At 43.8% G+C, this 20,540-nt stretch overlaps 1 protein-coding gene across 1 annotated transcript in view; it reads left to right on the plus strand.

The window, feature by feature from the left end:
• MSMO1 (methylsterol monooxygenase 1) overlaps window positions 1-20,540 on the plus strand; it is a 50,767-nt gene that overhangs the window by 18,267 nt on the left and 11,960 nt on the right. Inside the window, exon 5 of the mRNA XM_069243931.1 lies at window positions 10,248-10,402. Coding sequence (XP_069100032.1) covers window positions 10,248-10,402 — 155 coding nt within the window. The remainder of the gene's footprint in view (window positions 1-10,247; window positions 10,403-20,540) is intronic.

Below are 20,540 nucleotides of genomic sequence, written 5' to 3' on the forward strand. Positions count from 1 at the left end.
GTTCCCCCATTAACTCTGATGAAGAGCCCAAAATCCAGTGCAACACCCCTGCAGATCAGCTTAGGGACATGTTAGGCCATCCTCCAACATGGCCTTGGATGCATGTCTTAAACTGCATCCAGATGTTTTCTAAGTGGGCAATCTATACTTCAGGATAGCTATCAGCTTCTCCCTGGTGTATACTTCCTAGTCCTGTTTCTCGACATGAGCTGCTCCTTCATGCATTATCAAATTAGTGGCTGTGTTTTGTATCTATTATTATGTAACTTATGTACACATAAAGGGTAAGAATTTTGGACTCTTTTCCCCTTGTCTTTTGCCTTTATTTTCTCACTTATCCTGACACTTCTGTTAATCTTTTACATTCTGAAAGATGCATCTACCTGAAACTCCATGGAAAATCTCAAGCTCTCCTGTGTGGTACCAAAGCTCCAATTGTAATCCTGTGCATCTGTGGATGTGACAGAGCTGTAGCCGCCCTGGCTCCTTGTCATTTCTGTTGTTTGTGCGCCTTTCAATGCAGTTTACAGAGTTACAGAGTTTCTCTCTGTCAGATAATCTGTTTTGCATTGCTTAATGGGGACAACCACCGAACAAAAGGTCAGGTGGCCATACATTCTTCTGCTACTTCTGGGGATCCTTTTCGACTTCTCTTGATGCTTGCCCATGAGTTCTGAATTCTCTGTGAGCCTCTAGTATAGTTGTTGGCCATGCCTGTTTTGTTTAGCATCTGTTGACGGTCGAGCAGAATCTTTTTGTATGTCTGGAGGCCATGATTAGCGCTGCGGCTGATGCCTCTTAAGATCCCCCTCTTGGGAGAGGTATGACAACCTTCTGAGGAAGTATTCTTGCTACAAGTTCAGGACCTAGCATTCAAAGGACCCCTTTTCATCTTAAATTTGGTCCCGACTGCAGGACAACTTTAAGGGTTGGCAATTTTCTTCACTGAATTAGACCTTAAGGTCATCTTTGGAGCAGTGCCATACCTTGGTGGACATGAGCCCAAAGTTGGGACCTCGCACAAATCTGGCTCAGTGTTCAGCATCACCAGTCCCTGTTCTGGCCTGGCCAACTACTAAACATTTTGCTCCGGGATTGGTGGCTGTCATTTTGCCACCAAATATGTTGATGCCCATTTTGAATTTGACATCAGTATTGACCACGTTTGCAGCACCAGCTCCAATTTTGTTTCTGGGCAGTATGATGCAATCCTATTTTGATCCATCCAAACTTTGACTCGGTTTCTCTGCTTGGATTCCAGAACATACATGAGTTTAACACTTCTGAGAAGGTTCTTCCTGATTTTCCCTCAACAGTTCCTTCAGAGGACTTTGATACAGTGAAGCTACATTAATCTCCGAGGGTGGGGTGGATTTAGCCACACTTGCTGCCTGGCCACCTAGCATGCAAAAATACAGGCAGCAGCTCTTAATCATGGGACATATCTCTCACTATAACTTGTGACCAAACATGCGATGGTTAAGAAGAAAATCAAGCCATAATAATTTGCATGGTCTCAGTATTCAGGCTATTGATTCAGAAGACACAAATCAAGTAATGAGATAGAATCCATCAATAAAAGAACATAAAGCACCAGAGAAGATGTACACATGTTCAGTATGCCAGAGTTTCAGCTTTTCAGTTCTTTGCAAAGACCATGCATGTGACTTCTCTTCTCTTCTGCCGTGTCAAATGTCTAAAATCTGGGCAAAATAAGCACTTGCCTGGCATCTTTTTGTTATATCCCACAACAAGGCTGCCACCAGCAGAATGGGTTGCCAAATCTCTGGGTTCTGAGACACTGTTATTATCCCATTGTCACATGGCCTCCTGAGCTCAACACTTTAGAGGTCCACCTATACCCCTTACACATCACCTCACCTTCCCCAGCTTGGGCCCAACCAAGTTGCTTCCAGAAGGAGGAGAGTACAGCTTCAGTTACAGGGATCCAGGGGGCACAGCAAGGAATCCAGAGATGCAAACAGCGGCTGCTCTCTTCGTATTTTCAAGGACCATAGCTTCTGCAACCATGTTTCTAAAATCTCATTGTCCCTGTGCCTGAGATCTGGACGTCCTTTTATTCAGATGCAGCACTTTCTGCTACTATGTTCATAGCTGCCTCAACACCAGCATTCTTGGTTCCCATTTTCCCAAGTCACACTTCCATGGTAGATACTGATTTGTCTTTCTTACAAGCTTCTTAAAAATGATGTGAAGGGCATCCGTCATCTGCTTCTATCCCTTAGCAAGATCTCCAGCATAAGCCTTTTCTGCAGTCTTCTCTTCAGCATTTTCATTCTTTCTGGAGTTGAAAGATAATGTTTTTCCTTTTTTCTGCATCTTACAAACCATCTAGCACCTATGGTCTGCTCTGTTGTCATTTGGTAGTGCCGGTGTCTCTCTTGGGTCTGCATGTTTCACTTCTCTCAGGGCTCTTTTCCCTGCTGCCCCTGCTCATTGCGGCTTATCCATTACAGATACCTAGAAAAACATATATACAGAGAAAAGACACCAGTGCCAGCTCGCCAAAGTTCACTAGGAGCAGTGGGGGCTCAATTCTTTTCCCCAGCCACCTTGTGTGGCTCGTGCCTCAAAAAAAGTGATTCCCTGCTCTCACCAGTGGCGCTGCTCCTCAGCGTGCACCATCATTCTCTACCTGCCATCTTGGTATCTCTGCGAGCTGGTGGGGTGGAGCATTTGTCCATCACCATCTCTGTCCCCACAGCTGCCTCACTTTATGTCCCAAAAAAACAAGGGGCAACCCAGTAACCCTGGAACCTGGGTAATGCAGTAATAAAGGAAACAATGGTCCCTGAAGGAGAAAGTGTAAACCCTTAACTTCCACAGTGAACTAACAAATAACCATCAGTAGAGTGGTTTTATTAGAAACCATACAATTTTAATTGATTACATAGCATTTAGAATCATAGGAAAATTTGCTCATTGAGGTCTGTTATCATGTAACTTTGGTGTTACAGTGGTGTTCCCAAAAGATGCAATGGTGCAGTAAAGTGAGGTAAGTGAATAAAAAAATATGCTAGTGCCATACAATATGTACAGAAATAGTGACTATGAAGGATGCACAGTTGTTTGATTCAAGCTCTAACATAGAGTTCTAGGCTCCTAAATTGCATAAACACAACTATTATTGTGTCTACGTTTCGGCCCTCTAAGGTTACTACAGCAGGGTCATCATCAAGGCAAAGTATGGGAAACACCTTTAAAAAAAGAAGCCTCATATCAGTCAGTTTAGGATAGTTTTGAAAAACATACAGGTATATTTGTCATTATTTCTGGTGGAGAAGCCCTCCCTATAGGTTAGTACTCGTGCAGCACTTTTTGCACCAGTATGCCCAGGAATGAATCTGTGAAATATGGGTACTGAAACCTAGATTTAAGGAATATGCATATTACTGGCTGGTATGTTGTTGCAGAGTCATCATTTTGGCCTGGTCCCCCCCATTTTTTGGCTGCTGACTGGTGCTGATGATAACTGACTCTGACTGCCCTGGGCTCTGTTAGCCAGTCCCAGGCCAGGGCTATGTTAAAACACACACACACGTAGTAGAGGACACTAGGTATTAGGGTACCCTTCCAATTGGCCTACAGACCCTATAAGTCCCTAGTATATAATAGGGCAAGGGTGTACAATCTGCCTATAAGCCCCTCGGATATAATAAGGCATGGAGATCAGAGGCCTAGCAGAATTTCTACACTTGCACGTGTGCACTGCTGTGTGCTTCCTGTCCTTTTAAATGCAGGCCCGCCTTGCAGCCTGCCTTTAAAAGTTAAATTCCTACCATTTGTATAACAACCCCTATAAGTCCCTATTAAATAATATGGCAAGGGGGTGCCAGCTACCTATAAAACTAGGGTCCATAATAGGGCATGGAAGAAGAGGCCCAGCAGAATTGCTGCCCTTTGCATGTGGGTACTGCGAGAGGTTTTCTGACATTTTTAAATGCAGCCTGACCCTGCAGACTGCATTTAAATGGAAATGGTGTCCCAATTCGACTTTGGTGCTGTGGACACTTTAAAAGTGATGATCTACCTTATTTTCACATATTAGGTGCCCCCAGGGTCTCCCCTAGGTGTCCCAGGGGCTGGGGGGGGGGTATGGGGAGTCATGTAACTATAAGCAGGGACCTTATGAAAGAAGTTTTATAAACCCTGGTTAGGGAAAAAATAATAATTTCATTTTTCCACCATTATAGATACTGGCCTTCAAAGGCTATGATTGCTATATTGTATTTCATGGTAATTATAGTAAGGAAATGCACAGAAAAGTCATTCAAGGACTTAACAGATTTGTTTTGATAAATTCAGCACTTTCACATTGGTGCATTTATCGCAACTTGCGCAGAGAATACGTTATAAGGCTTTTCTTTCTGTAAACCAAAATCCAGCCTTCTGAAGGTCCCCTCTGATTGGTCAATGCTAACAGGATTATCAGAGCTGCTGGATTAAGTGGTAAGTGGCTGTCCAGGGGAGAGCCTATCTGGTGAAGGGCTACACAGGAATGCCAGAGCAGGGGGAAGGGTAATAAAACATACATACTCAAAGGAGAACAAGACAGGAGGGAATGCCAGATCATCTAACCCCCACCTTCTGGACCCCTCAGCTAGAAGCCAGGCTTAAGGACGAAATTTGCAGATGTTAGGAGGAGGAGAGCTATGGAAACGAGCCACACTGGAGGATGATTTAGTCAGCACTTACTGATCTGCTGAAATTTCAGACATCATGGATTTTGGAAGAGTGGTGCTTTCTGGAACAGGAATGTGCCACACTTTGGAGGAAGTGGTCATGCACCTGGGCGTCCCTTTGCATTCTCTTGGTTGGGTGCCCCCCTTCCTGATGCCCGGAGCTGTGAATAAATATGTGAGAGGTGCATAGCCTCTCAGATCTGCTGCCTGAAACTACAAGAGAAAGAAGAACTGCCCTGCTGGAATATAGATCTGCACCCTTGGCCTGCACTTCTGAGTGAACTGTGCCTGCTGCACAATCTGGTACTGCAGCCCAGGGGACGGTGACTTGCTATAAGCAGGGCTCAGGAGTAGACTCCCTGCAGCTACGGATTAACAGAGCTTCACCTGCATCATCCCCAGCAAGAGTCCCCAGCCTGGAGTGCATCCAGTAGACTTTTAAGGATTTGACCAGGTGCATTGTGGGACTTGTGGTCCAACTTTCCAAGGACCATCCAGGAGATTTCAGACCCTTGACTTTGTATTTTCGACCCTCTGTACCTGCAAGGAGGACTTCAGGAAACACTTTGAAGATTGGAGAAGTTTGGAGAATTTTGGTAAAGTTGGTGCTTTGTGTTTCTAAGCACTAGGAAAATTCATATCTCTGGTTCCAAGGACCGACCAGGAGATTCCAGACCCTTGGGTTTGTGTTTTGGACCTTTTGTATCTGCAAGGAGGACTTCAGGAAAAACCTCCTGAAGTTTGGAAAATGTTGTTAAAGCTAACACTTTGTGTTTCTAAGCGCTAGAAAGTGTTTATTATTTTAAACATCATATCTCTGGTTCCCTACATTGGATTTTTGTAGTTTTGGTGTCTATTTACTCATAAAAATATAACCTGTTTTTATAAATTGGTGCGGGATTTTTATTGTGTGTTGTGTCTCACTTAATTACTGTATTGGTGTTTTTGAATGCTTTACACTCTTGTCTCCTAGTTTAGGCCTGCTTGTTCGGTTACAGCTACCAAGGGTTGAGCAAGGGGATAATTTACTGACACCTTTACTGAACCTATATTTGGTTAGTGGCCTTTTTGCCAGTTAGTGGCCTTATTGCCAGTGGTAGGTTCATACTTACTACTACCAATAACCCACTTTCCAACATATATGTTATGGCTAAAAAGTAGTTGTAATCCAGTTTATTGCAGGTCTTTATTATGGCTTCGACCATGGCTCTAATCCATAGAGCATTCCGTGTACTACATGACCGAGCCCTAGGATCCTGTTAGTTTTAGAACCAAAATGTACATCAGTTATGACCTCAATTTTATAACTAACTGAATGACCAGCCTGAATTGCGTAACATACCACAATTTATTAATTGGTGCATTTCTTAGGCCACATGTCCCTGCACTATAGGGAAACAAATATGTTGCTGCGCTCTGGGGAAACAAACTTCACGATACCCCAGATTGCTCTCTGTCCTACAGTGAAGACTGTATAGGTCGTATTCTTAAAGTTCCATCATTCCTTAATAAGACTCCCAGCAGGTTTACTGATGCCTAAAAGAGCAGATTGGCAAAATAGAAAGACCTAAAAAAGAAACTCATCAGAACCCAGCTACACGGGCATTTTATGAAAGAAAATCTCCCGGCCAGTATAATTCCCATTGGCGTTTAAGTTCGAAACAAACCAGCAGTCTTTGTTGAGGACCCTAAGTTCCACAACAATTTCAGTTTTGTTGTCAGCGTTCACGTCACTGCATGGTCCTAGGCATACACACTGCTCTCCAACTCATTTCCAAATTAGAACAGGAGATTTCAGATTAGATTAGGGAGATCCTTGATGACACTGCTTTTAATAACGCCAAGTAAGCATTAGAAGCCTTTGAGAAATCAGTTGCAGAGTTCAATTTTGTTACACCACAGCGGAAACTTGACAAGCTAGTGAAAGATATAGCAAAATATGACAAACAACAAATGTACCCTTACACCAAAGATGATTGCTACAAACTAGACGAGTCTGGTAGGTACATTAATAGACATACCTCATAATGTGGCGGTCTTTGGGTGTCTGCGGCTTTAGCGGTCTTGTGAAAAGACCGCCAAAGTTGTAATGAGGGGCTAAATCACTTCTTTGCTGACCGCCCATCTCTATCCAAATCGGACATAACAGGATTTAGACCACCCTCTCTCTACATTCATGTCACCCTTACATAAAATACCTACTGAAATCTTAACGTTTGAGAAGATGGTAATGAAGGACATTGGAGGGGATTGTAGTGGATTGACAAATTGGACTCCATAGCGCACAGGCTCAACACGGTTTAGGGCTGGAGACAAAAGTCCCTACATTGAACTCTTCACTTTTCTTCATGTGCATCTGTTATCTTGTTGTCCAGGTTGAATGTATTTTTTGTAATGTCTGAACAAGAGCATGGCTAAGGTGTCTAATGGAAATTAATTTACTCTTTCAGGCTCATATTAGTAATACAGAGTAAATTCCTATACAGCATCCTTTTTGATGCGTTATTCATGAATGTCATTTACAGTGATCCACCAGTAAAAGTGATTTTGCAATTTGTAGCAGGGTACTACAACCAGTGCTTAATTTGTTAATAAAAAGGTGCCGGTGCTCAAAGCCTTCCTCTTAAACACGCGGTTGCTGCAATTAGAATGTGCGAACAGGGAGGGAGTACTGAGGCAGCGTAATCCTAAAGCTACCTCAGATCTCTTCAATCCATTTAAAACCCCTCCCTGTCCCTTCAGCTCACGCTTGCAGCTTTCTGCTTTCTCCCATTGTGAAGCTTTTTCGGGTTTCTCTTCACCGTCTTTCCCAAATGTGTCTTTAGCTCGCTGTAAATGCTTGAGACTGAAGACTAAGCGCCGGCCCTCAAAAATAAGTGCTGGTGCTTAGCACCGGTTACAACAAGCACAAATTAATCACTGACTACAACAGTATTGTGCCCCATGTTAAATAATTTGCTTTATACTTCCTTTGTATTGTTATTTTTTATTTAACTTCACGGAGGAACAGTTTCTACCATTTCCTTTGTGGTCCCGAAGTATGAGGAACGACAGTTTTCAACATGACATTCCACAATTTGTGCAACCAAAATTTAAAGAATGACGGTTATGACTAAACATTCCCAACTAGACTTTGCTTAGTTATGTATTTAAAGCCTCCTCTCTTGGCGAGCTTTTCATGAGCCAACTCGTGCCTAAGGAGCTATTTTTCTGTTTCTATTGCACTCTCCAGGCATGTTGAACTACACCTTTAACAGATATATCTTTAAATGTATGCGTTGTGAAACCAAAAGAGGGAAGTTTAATTTCAACCACTCTTATGTGCTTTTTGTCTTATTGTTTATCCCCCATGAACTCTTTATGAATCCCACCACGTGTGAGTTCCGGGCCTTGACTGCCTTCATAAGACAGTCTTTTTAAAACTGGGCCCGCATCTTGATTGACCAGACGCGTGTGCCTCTTGCTGATTTCATCGGTAACCCGGGATACATTCAGGTGGCCACCGGGTGGCAGTAAGCCTCCATTTTTTCTGTTACAACAATATTTGTATTTCTATTTCAGTAGACATTTACTGATGCGGTGAGATTTTCAAAGTTTAGAAATTGGGTGTCATGCTACTGACACGGTTCCCTGGTGAACTCACGTTAGGCATGGCATTCAGACATTGATTGTATTTATTTTTCTTTACTCTCGCAGGCTTATAATGCTTCCTTGGGGTGTTTTAGTTCAATGTTACCAAGAATCTTTCTAGTCACATCTGAAATCTCCTGATGTTGCTTGGAAATGAGTTTGAGTTGGAGAGCAGTGTCTATGCCTTGGACCACCCATTGACATGAACACAGATTGACAATAAAACTGAATTGTTGTAGTCCTCAGCGAATATTGCTGGTTCGTTTCAGACTGCACATAGGACAGACCAGTGCACAAGAGGCCTGAAACGGCAGCATTTGCTGCAGAGCCATAGGCAGCAAAAGCAGCCGTTTCAGTCCTTGTTTGTGCACCAGTGTGCACAAACATTGAAAAAGAAAAGAAGAGACGAGGACTTACCTGTGTCTTCCAGGGGGCCCTCCTCGTCATACTCTGCAGTGGCATAGCTCTCTGCCTCCCTCTGCCCCCTGCTCCCAGGCTCTGGTGTGCACTACAGCTCAGTTATGGGCTACAAAGTGGGTGAGTTCTGCTCCCCTGGCGGGGCTAGCGAAGTTTTTGGATGAACTCTGCTCTCCAAGCGGAGCGCTGAGTGCAAATAGCTCCGCAACCTCCGCCAGCGGAGCAGAGCTCCCCACACACCCCTAGTTGGATTTTGGATCGAACAACTGTGAATCCTTCACAGTCACTATTTATGTACATATTGTAAAGGACTAGCACACTTTTTTTTTCACTTACCTCACTTTCACCGCTCCGTTGCGTCGGTTGGGATCATGTCTGTAATACCAAATGTACATGATAACAGAGGTCAGCTTAGCTTGTATTCCTATGATTCTAAATGCTACATAATCAAATAAAATGGTATGTTTTCTAGTAAAGCCAATCTATTGATGGTTGTTTGCTAGTTCACCATGGAAGTTGAGGTTTACACTTCCCCCTTCAGGGACCATTGTTTCCTTTATCCCTGTATGTCCCTGCTAATCCAGCTCCTCTCTTGTGCATCCTGTCCCTAAACCTGACAACCCAAGATAAATGCAACACCTTGTTGCAGGAACGTGAGGCGATAACTAAGCCCAGTCAAGGGAAGACAGCAATCTAGACTGTATTTTTAACACCAGCTTCGGTCTCTTACCTTCAGCAATTTACATAAACCCTTGCTAAATACACATTTTTTCTCCATGAGATGAAACCATGCAGTAGCACTATTTCAGAACTCCTGTGAACATTTTTTAAATCAGCAATAGATATGATCCTATGTACCAGGAACACTTTTAAAATGTACTCTTCGGTCTTCAAGAAAACTAAATTATATTCGCTCAGTTATTTATGAGATTATTAATCCACTTGAATTACACATTTGCTCTGCCGGTTTCCTCTGATCTTTTATCGAATCAAATGTATTTATTTTCAAAGGTAATTAAAATTCTGATCATATTAAGTCAATAGACATAAAAAGAAAAAACATTATAGTTAAAAATATGGTGACATTCTACACGTTTAGTTAGATCTTGATCAGTTAAAACATCGCTGGCTCTTAAACTTTCTTTTTCAAGAACAATTTTGCCATGTATAATTATTTTGGCTGTTTAGCCAGGCTTGAGAAAATGCACCTGTTCAAACCGTGTCTCACCCTAAAATTTTTAGTTTTTTACATTAGGTCTTCCTGACATGCATAAGCTTGTAACAATTCTGTGTTTTCTTAATTTTAGGCCTCTTTTTAAATAGAAGCCGCACCTCAATTAAGTCTGCATTTTATACACCTCACCACTTCATGTTTCTATTGTTTGTATTTTCAATTCTGCATCTTCGTTGTTGCAACCCTAGAAGGTGGGCAGAAGCAAAAGGGAATATTGGGATCTCAGTAACTTTCCTGCACACTAATAAATGTATTTCTTTTAGTCTCCTTTTGGAATGCAAGCTGAGTATGCACATCCACTAGAAACCCTCATTCTCGGAGCTGGATTTTTCATTGGAATTATGACCTTCTGTAATCATGTGATTCTCCTTTGGGCCTGGGTAACATTTCGCCTGGCAGAAACCATAGATGTCCACAGGTAAGTCACTTCTGATGCTCAAAGCAGTTTTCTTGTTGCACATACAAAAATGTGTTAAATATTTTCCCTAACAATGGCAAATTTATTGCGCTGCATATTATTTTCTCACACACTGCTTGTGCTCAGAAACAAAATGTTCCCCAATAAGTACTTCATTGTATTCTGGTGTGAAGGTTATGTCTTTAACTCCATCTAGGGGAATCTAGAGGTATGCACAAGTAGAATTTGGTGTGCGGCTCACTGTTAGACTGGCAAAGCAGAAATACCACAACTCCGCCCACGGCCAGTCCACCACATTTAGAGCCAAAAAAATCATAAACTTGCAATAAAATATATGTTTTCCTTTTTGAAACAGGCGTTAGTCTCCTTAAACCTGTCCTCTTTGGCAATGGTTTTTCTTTTACTGATCTCTCAGTACAGAGAAAACATTTTAGTTTTTGGTGATGGAATTTACAGTATCAAGTGGCTCATTGCTGAGTGGTTTAGAGGTGAGAGATATTTTAGATAAATAAAGTGTAAAGTCACCCATTGAAGGGAGGGGTCTGATGAAACTTACTATGACGACTCTCAGGTAGAGATCTGTTTGTGATGGTCCCCAGGGTGATTTTAATGATGACAAAACGTCCTGCCCCTAAACAACCATGATAATTTTTATTAATGGTTATGGAGATTACTGGAAGGACCATCAAGACCATCAACGCACAAACCTCTCTCTACTTTAAAAAAAAATATTAACTTCAAGCTAATACACTTCACAGTTGTTGTATGCTTCATAGTTATAGTCTACAATCATTACAATACAATTACAATTACCTTTTGTATGTTTTAACTAATCTTTTGTTCAGTGCATTAATCATTCAAACACAAGATTAGATAACAGATTGGAGTCTGTTGCATTTTCAATACATATCTATTATAATTTAGGTAGAGATCTGATGCGTATCCTGAATAATACCTATATAGTGGTACTAGGTTATTCATAGCAATTATAAAAAGCTTTGTTGTGTCAGTGGAACATGTTGAAGTATTTCTTTCTGTGAAGTATTGGGTTATTGGTTGAGGGGGGTGAAACACTACTAAAGCAGCAACCTCAGACCTTGTCAAGGTGAGGCACAAGCAAACCCCAGATTATCCTGGGCTCAACCCTCTGGTAGCTTGGCATAGATAGGTAAGGCTTAACTTAGAGACCCTGTGTAAAGTATTTACTCAGCACTTCAAAAAGTAAGAAAGTGAAAACATAACACAGGAAAAACCCCATTCCAATTTAGGGAACACAAAGTGAATTTTAATAAATAAATCAAGAGGAAAACAACAAAAATCCAATCAGTGGAACCAGAGATATGCAATTTAATGATTTGAGTGAAAATAGGGCCAAAATAGGGGGTCTCTAAAATATGGTCCCAATAGCTTCATATAGTCATACATATGGCAAAGATATGGACAGCTTCAGACCCAGTCTCCTCAACCCAAAACATTTCTCATCTTGTCTCAACTTTAAAATATGTATCATCATAAGTCCCCACAACCCCAAGATGTCTGCTTCACTTGTCCTCCCTAAGGTGGAATAGATCAGCCTTCTGCTCAATCTCTGCCGAGGAAATTATTTTGTAAGCCAAACTAATATCTCCCTTATGAGGGCTTCTGATGAGATAATCGAGAATGTTATTCTGTGTACAGCTAATCTCATGCGTTTTTAAACATCATTAAAAAAATGTTGGAGTTGTAAATATCTAAAAAATCCCATGGGAAGGGAGAACCATTGCTGAAGGATCTTCTAGGACAAAAATGTGCCACCCTCAAAAAATTGTCCCTTAGTAAGAAGTTTAGAGTCCTCCCAACACTCAAGAAAGCTATGATGAATAAGTAGAGGCATGTTCGTATTATGACCCTAATGGGTATATTGAATAAAGAGAGTGAAGTCAAAAAATATTTTTAAGATAAGTACAAATTTGGTGATACACCTGCAAGGTCTTAAATCTGGTTCTGTTAAAGTACACAGTGTCAAAAATATTTGTGTGCATCACAGTGGCTTCCCTCACAGGGAAACATTAGTCCCAAAGTCCACGGTTCCCTACCCAGGACCATTGTGAGTTGTGATATAAAAGCAGCAAAACATTACGCCTGTAAAGGCAGTGTACAGGCACCACCTCTTTTCTGGGGTAGTTGGAAATTCTGTATACTACAGGGTGGTAGCTCCCTACAAATGTATGCCAACAACCATCAGCTTTACTAAAGAGGGCTTTTGGTAGATAAAGGGGTATGCATCTAAAGAGGTAAAGGTTCTGTGGTAGAATATTTTTTATGAGGTTACAACTCTCAATCAGACCAAGATGCAATGTGTTCCATTTATTAAAGACAACAATGAACAGTTTGTGAAGTTGCCAAAAGTTTAGATTAATGATTTCTTCCATCCTTAGAGTCATTTCTCTTGCAAGTATGTTACAGACTGCACCCACCTCCTGTCTTGGGCCAGAGCGGTGGCATTTTCTGAAAACCTGTGTTTTATCGGGATTAAGTTTATATCCTGACACAAGACCAAACTCCCTTGCCAGTGACTTCACTGGTGTTAAAGTGGCGGCTGGGGTGGAGGTTGAAATAGCCCTGTCATCTGCACAAGGTAGAACTTTGAGATCCAGACTGTGTAAATGCAATGTACTTATGGAATCAGCAAATTTAAGAACTTGCATAGAAGCCTCGATATATAATGCAAAAAGGTAGGGTGAGAGAAGACACCGCTGCAGGGTATCTCCAGTAATTTCTGTCGGTTTTGAAAGGGTACCAGAACAAAGAACCCTAGCCTTCAGTCCCCTATACAGTTGCTGCACTCGCAATATAGACCGAGGACCAAATCCATAAGTGCTCATAACTTCTCAGAGAAACAGTGAAGAAACCTGATTGAATGCCTTTTCAGCATCTAGCATTGTCAATCCCTATAGGATCTCAAGCGACCAAAACTACCTCCATGGCTGTAGTTGCCATGTTAATAGGTGAGGACGTGTAGCGTTACCATTCTGATTCCGATCTACCAAGATGGAAATCACCATGGATAACCTAGTGGCCAGTATCTGACTATAAATAATAGACTCTACATTAATCAAGGATATTAGCCAAAAGGAACCATAGTGCATAGGGTCCTTCATTTTTTTGGGAAGGTGACAATGTTAGTTTCACCCCAAGAACCTGGCATCTTGCTCAAAGAATCGAAAGAGTTAAAGAGATCTTGGTAGAGCTGCGTTAAAACTCATGAGAAAGACACGTAGAATTCCAAAGGGATTTGGTCCGGCCCAGAGGCTTTACCCTTTTTTAGTTGACCAATTGCTGTTTCAACTTCGAGCAAAGTTATGGGCTCCTTCAGTCTTGAACGCTGCGCCTGACTCAGTTTACAGTGATGATATGTGTCTATAAACTGATGGACATAATCTCCAGAGTCGAGACAGTCCTCCCAATAGAGATTTTGTTTGAATCGCCGAAAATCTTTCCTGAGATACTCCTGATCTTTGACATGTTCACCTTTGCCACTAATAGTCTTCTGAATAACATTAGTACTTGCTCTGTCTCTAACCTTGAAGGAGAGCAGCCGACCCATCTCCTCATTATTTTCAAAACTTAACAATTGCTTAGCACAAATCCTTTTATAAGCTCTTGCCCAGGTACACTTCCTGGCGACTGCTTGTAGGGTTACCATTTGTTCTGAGAGAATTATACTTCTCTGCCAATATTGATCAATTACGTATTGTGTAAGGCTTTCCTCTATGAGGCTCAGAGAAGAGCTCGAACCATTGATGAAAGTTTGCCAGCAAGCAGTCAAAGATCGATGGGTCATACTCATTCAGACCATGAATTAAATAAGTAGTAAATCAGATATCCTTCTTGCAGATTGTCACAGTAAACTATCGCCCCCCTAAGCCCGAATTTAGTTTCCATGTGACCAGTTTATTGTGCTGAACCAGAAGCAGGCAACACCTCTCTGGGCCAAACTAAAGCTAGAGGTACAGAATACTCCATAGCCCAGATCTTTCAGCAGTGGAGTTTGTTCCCGGGAGAGATGTATTTTCTGTAGGCAGACAATATGTGGTATTAGGGTGTATAATTCTTCCCTAAACGTCTTGCACTTGTTGGATGCTTTAATGCCATTGATATCCCAAGAGAGGATATGCAGGTGCCAGCCATGATCCATACCACTGTTAGCAATTATGATTTCTTCACCTAGAGGAGATGCTACCTGCACTAGTCCTTAAAACAATTAACACAATCCCCCTGAAGCTGTCCACTCAACCCATTTATTCCAACTTTTCCTACAGTTTTTAACCTGAGACACTCAGCACCCTCAAACGTGATGTTAACACAACTGCCAGTATCGAGACCTTGATCCCACCCAGCCCAAAAACAACACAACACACGGTCACCCAAGAGACCCCTTCACTCCCCAGAACTGGGCTTATCTAAGCCAACAGGTAACCAAAGAGACTGACCCCCATGTACCTTTAATCGCTTTGAAAGAAAAATGAGGTTTAAGGAAACAGAATCCCGACAATCACCGAGGAGTGGAGGGGAGACGGAAAAGCTGAAGAAAAGGGGACATTTTCTCCACAATTGCAACTCAATAGCAGGTACGATTGGATCACAGTGGTCACATGGAAGACAAAAAGATCCCAAACAGCAAAATATAGATCCAACCAATGAGATAACTAAAGACCAGGAGGGGGAGCAAATCATTTTGCTGGCTGCCACTTGTGTAGCAGCTCAGCAACCTTCGCCACATCATAGCAAAATGCAATTGTCCTTCGTGTTTAATCCACAATGTAGCTGGCTTCATGAGAGAGACTATTGCCTGATGCTCTGAAGGGCTGGATTATGTTCACAAAGCTGCCACCGACATACCACTGTCTCATGGCAAAAGTCAGACTGTACAAAAAACTCAACACTCCAGGCAATAACCAGAGATCAAGGATGAGCTGCCTGGAAGATTGCCTGCTGCAATATGAAATTGTCAACACAAATGAGAATGGCTGGGGGGTAGCAGGTTGCCCCACCACTTTTTAGGGAGACGAAATGGAAAACAATGTGCCCTTTGAATCATATATTCCATATGCTGGTCATTGAAAGCAGGGAAGGCTTCTCTAAAGAGATGAACAATATACTCTAGGATCGTCAACTTCAGAACCTTCAGGGATACCAAGAACACAGAGATTGTTTCTTTGAGATCTATCCTCAAGGTCTTCCACCTTGGACAAGAAACTTGCCAACTGAGAGTCATGCTGCTGAATAGCAGCCCTGCTTTCACCAACCGATTCTTGGAGAGCGGCCGGACTTACCTCTTACAAGCCGGGTACAGAGAATATCCATATTCCTTGACAACTTTCTAAAGACCACCTGTATCTTCAGATGGGCAGTTTTCAGTGCAAGAGAATCCTTCCAATACTCTTTCCTGTGCAGCTGGAGAGATCATTGATGGCGGATAATTTAGGAGCATCAGCATTGTTTGAGGCAGTTGCTTGCGGCCCCATGCCGGCTGTCTTAAACAAATTAAAGATCGCAGGAGAAGCAAATGTTTCTTGTCTGGGAGGAATAGAGCTCATCGGTTTAAGTTCAATTGCATCCAGATCCCAGAGCAGCTCTTCCTCTGCTCTAGAGATTACAGGGTCAAGATCCCCTGAACGAAAGCCAAAGTTATCAGATCTTCGAGCTGGGTTGCTGTTATGGGTCCAATTCAAGCCATCGGAGTCCTACTGCTAGCTAATTTGCTACCAAAAGCCCCCTCGCCTCTAGGGAACGACATGGCCTTGAGATCTCCCTCCACAAAATAACATGAATCATCTGAGTAAGGCACTTCATCGTCAGTATCAGATAAGCTGCCAGAATAGTAGTGAGTAGAAGGCCTCAGGGGTTCAAGTAAGCTAGTGCCGCGGGACAAGGCCAAATCATCCCTATAGGTGGTCTTCCCTTGCTGTATCATCTGGCCTAAAGAGCCATAGGGTCTTCCTGCCCGACAGCTTCACAGATGAACACTCCAGAGACCCATCCATCTAACAAGGTCACCCTGTCTCTAGGTGCCCAGCTCCCCTCTAGTTGGAGCATAGCTACTCTCCCCATGGGAGGCTCATTTGCTATAAACCTGGAAGATGTTGATAAGAATATAAGACTGATGGCCAGTGCTCCCCCTCTAGTGCTGCCACCTGATCTGTAGAGCAAGCATTGCTAGACAAATTGGAGATAAACGCTGCCTTATCCAAATCAACCACTGAGATAGTATTAGGGGGGTGTTATGAATTGATCAATAGACTTTGGAGACAGAGTTGTTATGATACCAGAGTTACCCCCTGAGGAGGCAATTCTGAGCCCAAGTCATCAAGTGAATTGAATTTTGCTCTTTTAGTCTTAACACCTTGCTACCCTCCGGCAAGGGATTTGGGGCATTCGATCCTGTTGATGCTTTAGAAGATCCTGATTCCGCAGGAGTCTCCAATATACTGATAGTGGCTTTCCTAGCAGGGAGCTTCATTCTGCCATGTTCTTCATGGGCTGAGAGAATGACCAGCAAGGGTTTTTCTGGCCCCACCTTTTGCTAAAGGTCTTGCCACTATCCTGGAGAAAGTTAACTGGGCAGCTGCTGAGGAAAAATAAATAAGAGCTGCTTTATTTAGAATATTCAATATTAAATCCAAGCAGTCCCATTTAACTGAATGGAACTGCAATCGTGTGTCCAGAAGAGTAGTTGTCTAGAACTGAGTTACAGTGTGCAGTCTCGTGCCTTCCATAGAAACAGTATATCTAAAGAAGGCAGCAGGAGTTGAGTCTTTTATCTGTCACCGCAGAAGAGGGAATGATACACTTGCCCGCCCAAGGCAGCTCCTGCCTGTATTGGCACCTCCAAGTAAGCCCTCTGCCAGGCTTTCCTCTCTGCCCTGTGAGAGGTAATGCTCACCATGCCACCGGAGAAAGGACCATGGATGCAGCGAGCCACTGCAGTGGGATGCCACCCAATCCTTTCTTGTTCTTTGCACACCACTGCCCAGACTCTCCATGTCAGCCGCAGTCCTCCCCAAGACCGCAACGCCCTCAGCAGTCAAACCAGAATGGTCAGAGTGCGGGGTCTCAGAGAAGGAAGAACACCAGGTACAACTCTGGAGGGTTCTGCCTCCACCTGTGGCTAGCTCAGAGCAGCCATCTTGATCAGGGTCAAAAACCCAGAGCATAGGTCTTAACAAGGAGTACTCCGTCTATAATCCCTATTCTGTCATTAACATCCCCTCAATGTCTACAGTCACTTTATGAACTCCAAAGGAAACTCTAGGGCCTATCCATGAAAGTGCCCCTCTCGAATAGCTCAAGTAAATTGTATAAAACATTTAGATTGTTTACGCCTTTTAATCAGAAGTAGATTTTATGTCTTTTGATTGCTAAGCCCATATAGCTAATGTTCCATGTAAGAAATTTATAACACTGTGTTTGTTATGTATGATGTCTTATAGAGGCTATCTGTGATCCTCTCATATTTAAGTCTTGCTTTAGTTAACCCCTCATTCTTTACCTGTTGTGCTCATTGAGTGTGTTTATATATTCTTGCCACTATGATGTTGTTACTGTTCCCGTTTGAACTTTAACCTGTCCCGTGCCTTGGACGAGGTAACCTCGTCCAAGGCACCAGTTCCCGGGTGCCTTGGACGAGGTCACCTCGTCCTACACCCGGGAAATGGGGGGAGCTCTAGCTCTCCCCCCCTGTGCTCCCCACCCACCCCCCCAAGGCAGGGATGGAAGGGGAAGCCCTTCCCCTGACCCCCCTCCACCCCCCCGTGACGTCAGCGCGCGCTGATTTGTCACAGGGCCTCCCCCATCGCGCTGGAAGCTCAGCTTCCAGCGCGATTGAAAGAGAAATGTTCAGCATTTCTCTTTCGATCACGTGGGGGAGGCCCGGAGAGGCTTCAAAGGGAAGGAAATGTATTTCCTTCCCTTTGAAGTCTCTCCGAGCGTTTCAAAAGCCGGATTGCTTGCAATCCGGCTTTTGAAACGCCCTCTAGACACCAGGGATTTTTTTTTTTTTTAAACTGTCATAAGGGAGCGACCCCTTGGGCAAGGGTCGCTCCCAGGGGGGGCATTTTTTTGAAAGGCCTTTTCTGCCCCCGATCTGGCCCCCTCCCTAGGGTCGCTCCCCTAGGGGGCAAATTTTATTTAGGCCATTTCTGTCCCCCTTGGGGGCAGATTGGCCTATTTTGATGAGGCCAATCTGCCCCCAAGGGGGACAGAAAGCACTAGACACCAGGGAGGTTTTTTTTTTTTACGTGAATTTCATGCAAGGGGAGCAACCCCTTAGGCAAGGGTCGCTCCCCTGGGGGGGGAGGGGAAATTAGTTTAGGCCATTTCTGCCCCCCTGGGGGTAGATCAACCTATTTTGATTAGGCCGATCTAAAACCACTAGGCACCGGGGATTTTTTGTTTTTTTCGTTTTACAGATGGGGAGCGACCCCTTGGACAAGGGTCGCTCCCCTGGAGGGGAAAATTGTATTTAGGCCATTTCTGCCCCCCTTGGGGGCAGATTGGCCGATTTTAGGTCAATCTGCCCCCAAGGGGGCAGAAACCACTAGGCACTGGGGATTTTTTTTTTGGCGCCAATGTCACGCAGGGGGAGCGACCCCGTAGGCAAGGGTCGCTCCCGGGGGGGGGGGGGGGGAGGGTTGGAGGGGCAAATTTATTTTAGGCCATTTCTGCCCCCTCTGGGGGCAGATCGGCCTATTGTTATTAGGCCGATCTGCCCCCAGGGGGGGGCAAAAACCTCTAGGCGCCAGGGCCAATTTTCTTTTTTTTTGTTTGTTTTTTTAGAGATGGGGAGCGACCCATTAGGCAAGGGTCGCTCCCCTGGGGGGCAAATTGTATTTAGACCATTTCTGCCCCCCTTGGGGGCAGATTGGCCTATTTGAGGTCAATCTGCCCCCAAGGGGGCAGAAACCACTAGACACCAGGGATTTTTTTTTGGGCGCCAATGTCACGCAGGGGGAGCGACCCCGTAGGCAAGGGTCGCTCCTGGGGGAGGGGGAGGGTTGGAGGGGGCAAATTTATTTTAGGCCATTTGTTATTAGGCCGATCTGCCCACAGGGGGGGCAGAAACCTCTAGGCGCCAGGGCAAATTTTTTATTTGTGTTTTTTTTTGTTTGTTTTTTTAGAGATGGGGAGCGACCCATTAGGCAAGGGTCGCTCCCCTGGGGGGCAAATTGTATTTAGACCATTTCTGCCCCCCTTGGGGGCAGATTGGCCGATTTGAGGTCAATCTGCCCCCAAGGGGGCAGAAACCACTAGGCACAGGGGATTCTTTTTTGGTGCCAATGTCACGCAGGGGGAGCGACCCCGTAGGCAAGGGTCGCTCCCGGGGAGGGTGGGGGAAAAATTTATTTTAGGCCATTTCTGCCCCTCCTGGGGCCGGCTGAGCTAGAGGCCAAAATCCACAGGTAGGCACTTTGCAAAAAGCACCTCTGTTTTCTTTCAAAAAATTTGATGTGTCCACGTTGCGTTTTGGGGCATTTCCTGTCACGGGCGCTAGGCCTACCCACACAAGTGAGGTACCATTTTTATCGGGAGACTTGGGGGAACGCTGGGTGGAAGGACATTTGTGGCTCCTCTCTGATTCCAGAACTTTCTGTCACCAAATTTGAGGAAAACTTGTTTTTTTAGCCAAATTTTGAGGTTTGCAAAGGATTCTGGGTAACAGAACCTAGTCAGAGCCCCACAAGTCACTCCATCTTGGATTCCCCTAGGTCTCCAGTTTTAAAAAATGCACAGGTTTGGTAGGGTTCCCTAGGTGCCGGCTGAGCTAGAGGCCAAAATCTACAGGTAGGCACTTTGCAAAAAACACCTCTGTTTTCTTAAAAAAAATGTGATGTGTCCACGTGGTGTTTTATCGGGCATTTCCTGTCACGGGCGCTAGGCCTACCCACACAAGTGAGGTGTCATTTTTATCGGGAGACTTGGTGGAACACTGGGTGGAAGGAAATTTGTGGCTCCTCTCAGATTCCAGAACTTTCTGTCACCGAAATGTGAGGAAAACGTGTTTTTTTAGCCAAATTGTGAGGTTTGCAAAGGATTCTGGGCAACAGAACCTGGTCAGAGCCCCACAAGTCACTCCATCTTGGATTCCCCTAGGTCTCTA

Source organism: Pleurodeles waltl, chromosome 1_2, assembly GCF_031143425.1.
Source record: "Pleurodeles waltl isolate 20211129_DDA chromosome 1_2, aPleWal1.hap1.20221129, whole genome shotgun sequence".
In the NCBI taxonomy this organism is placed as follows: domain Eukaryota; kingdom Metazoa; phylum Chordata; class Amphibia; order Caudata; family Salamandridae; genus Pleurodeles; species Pleurodeles waltl.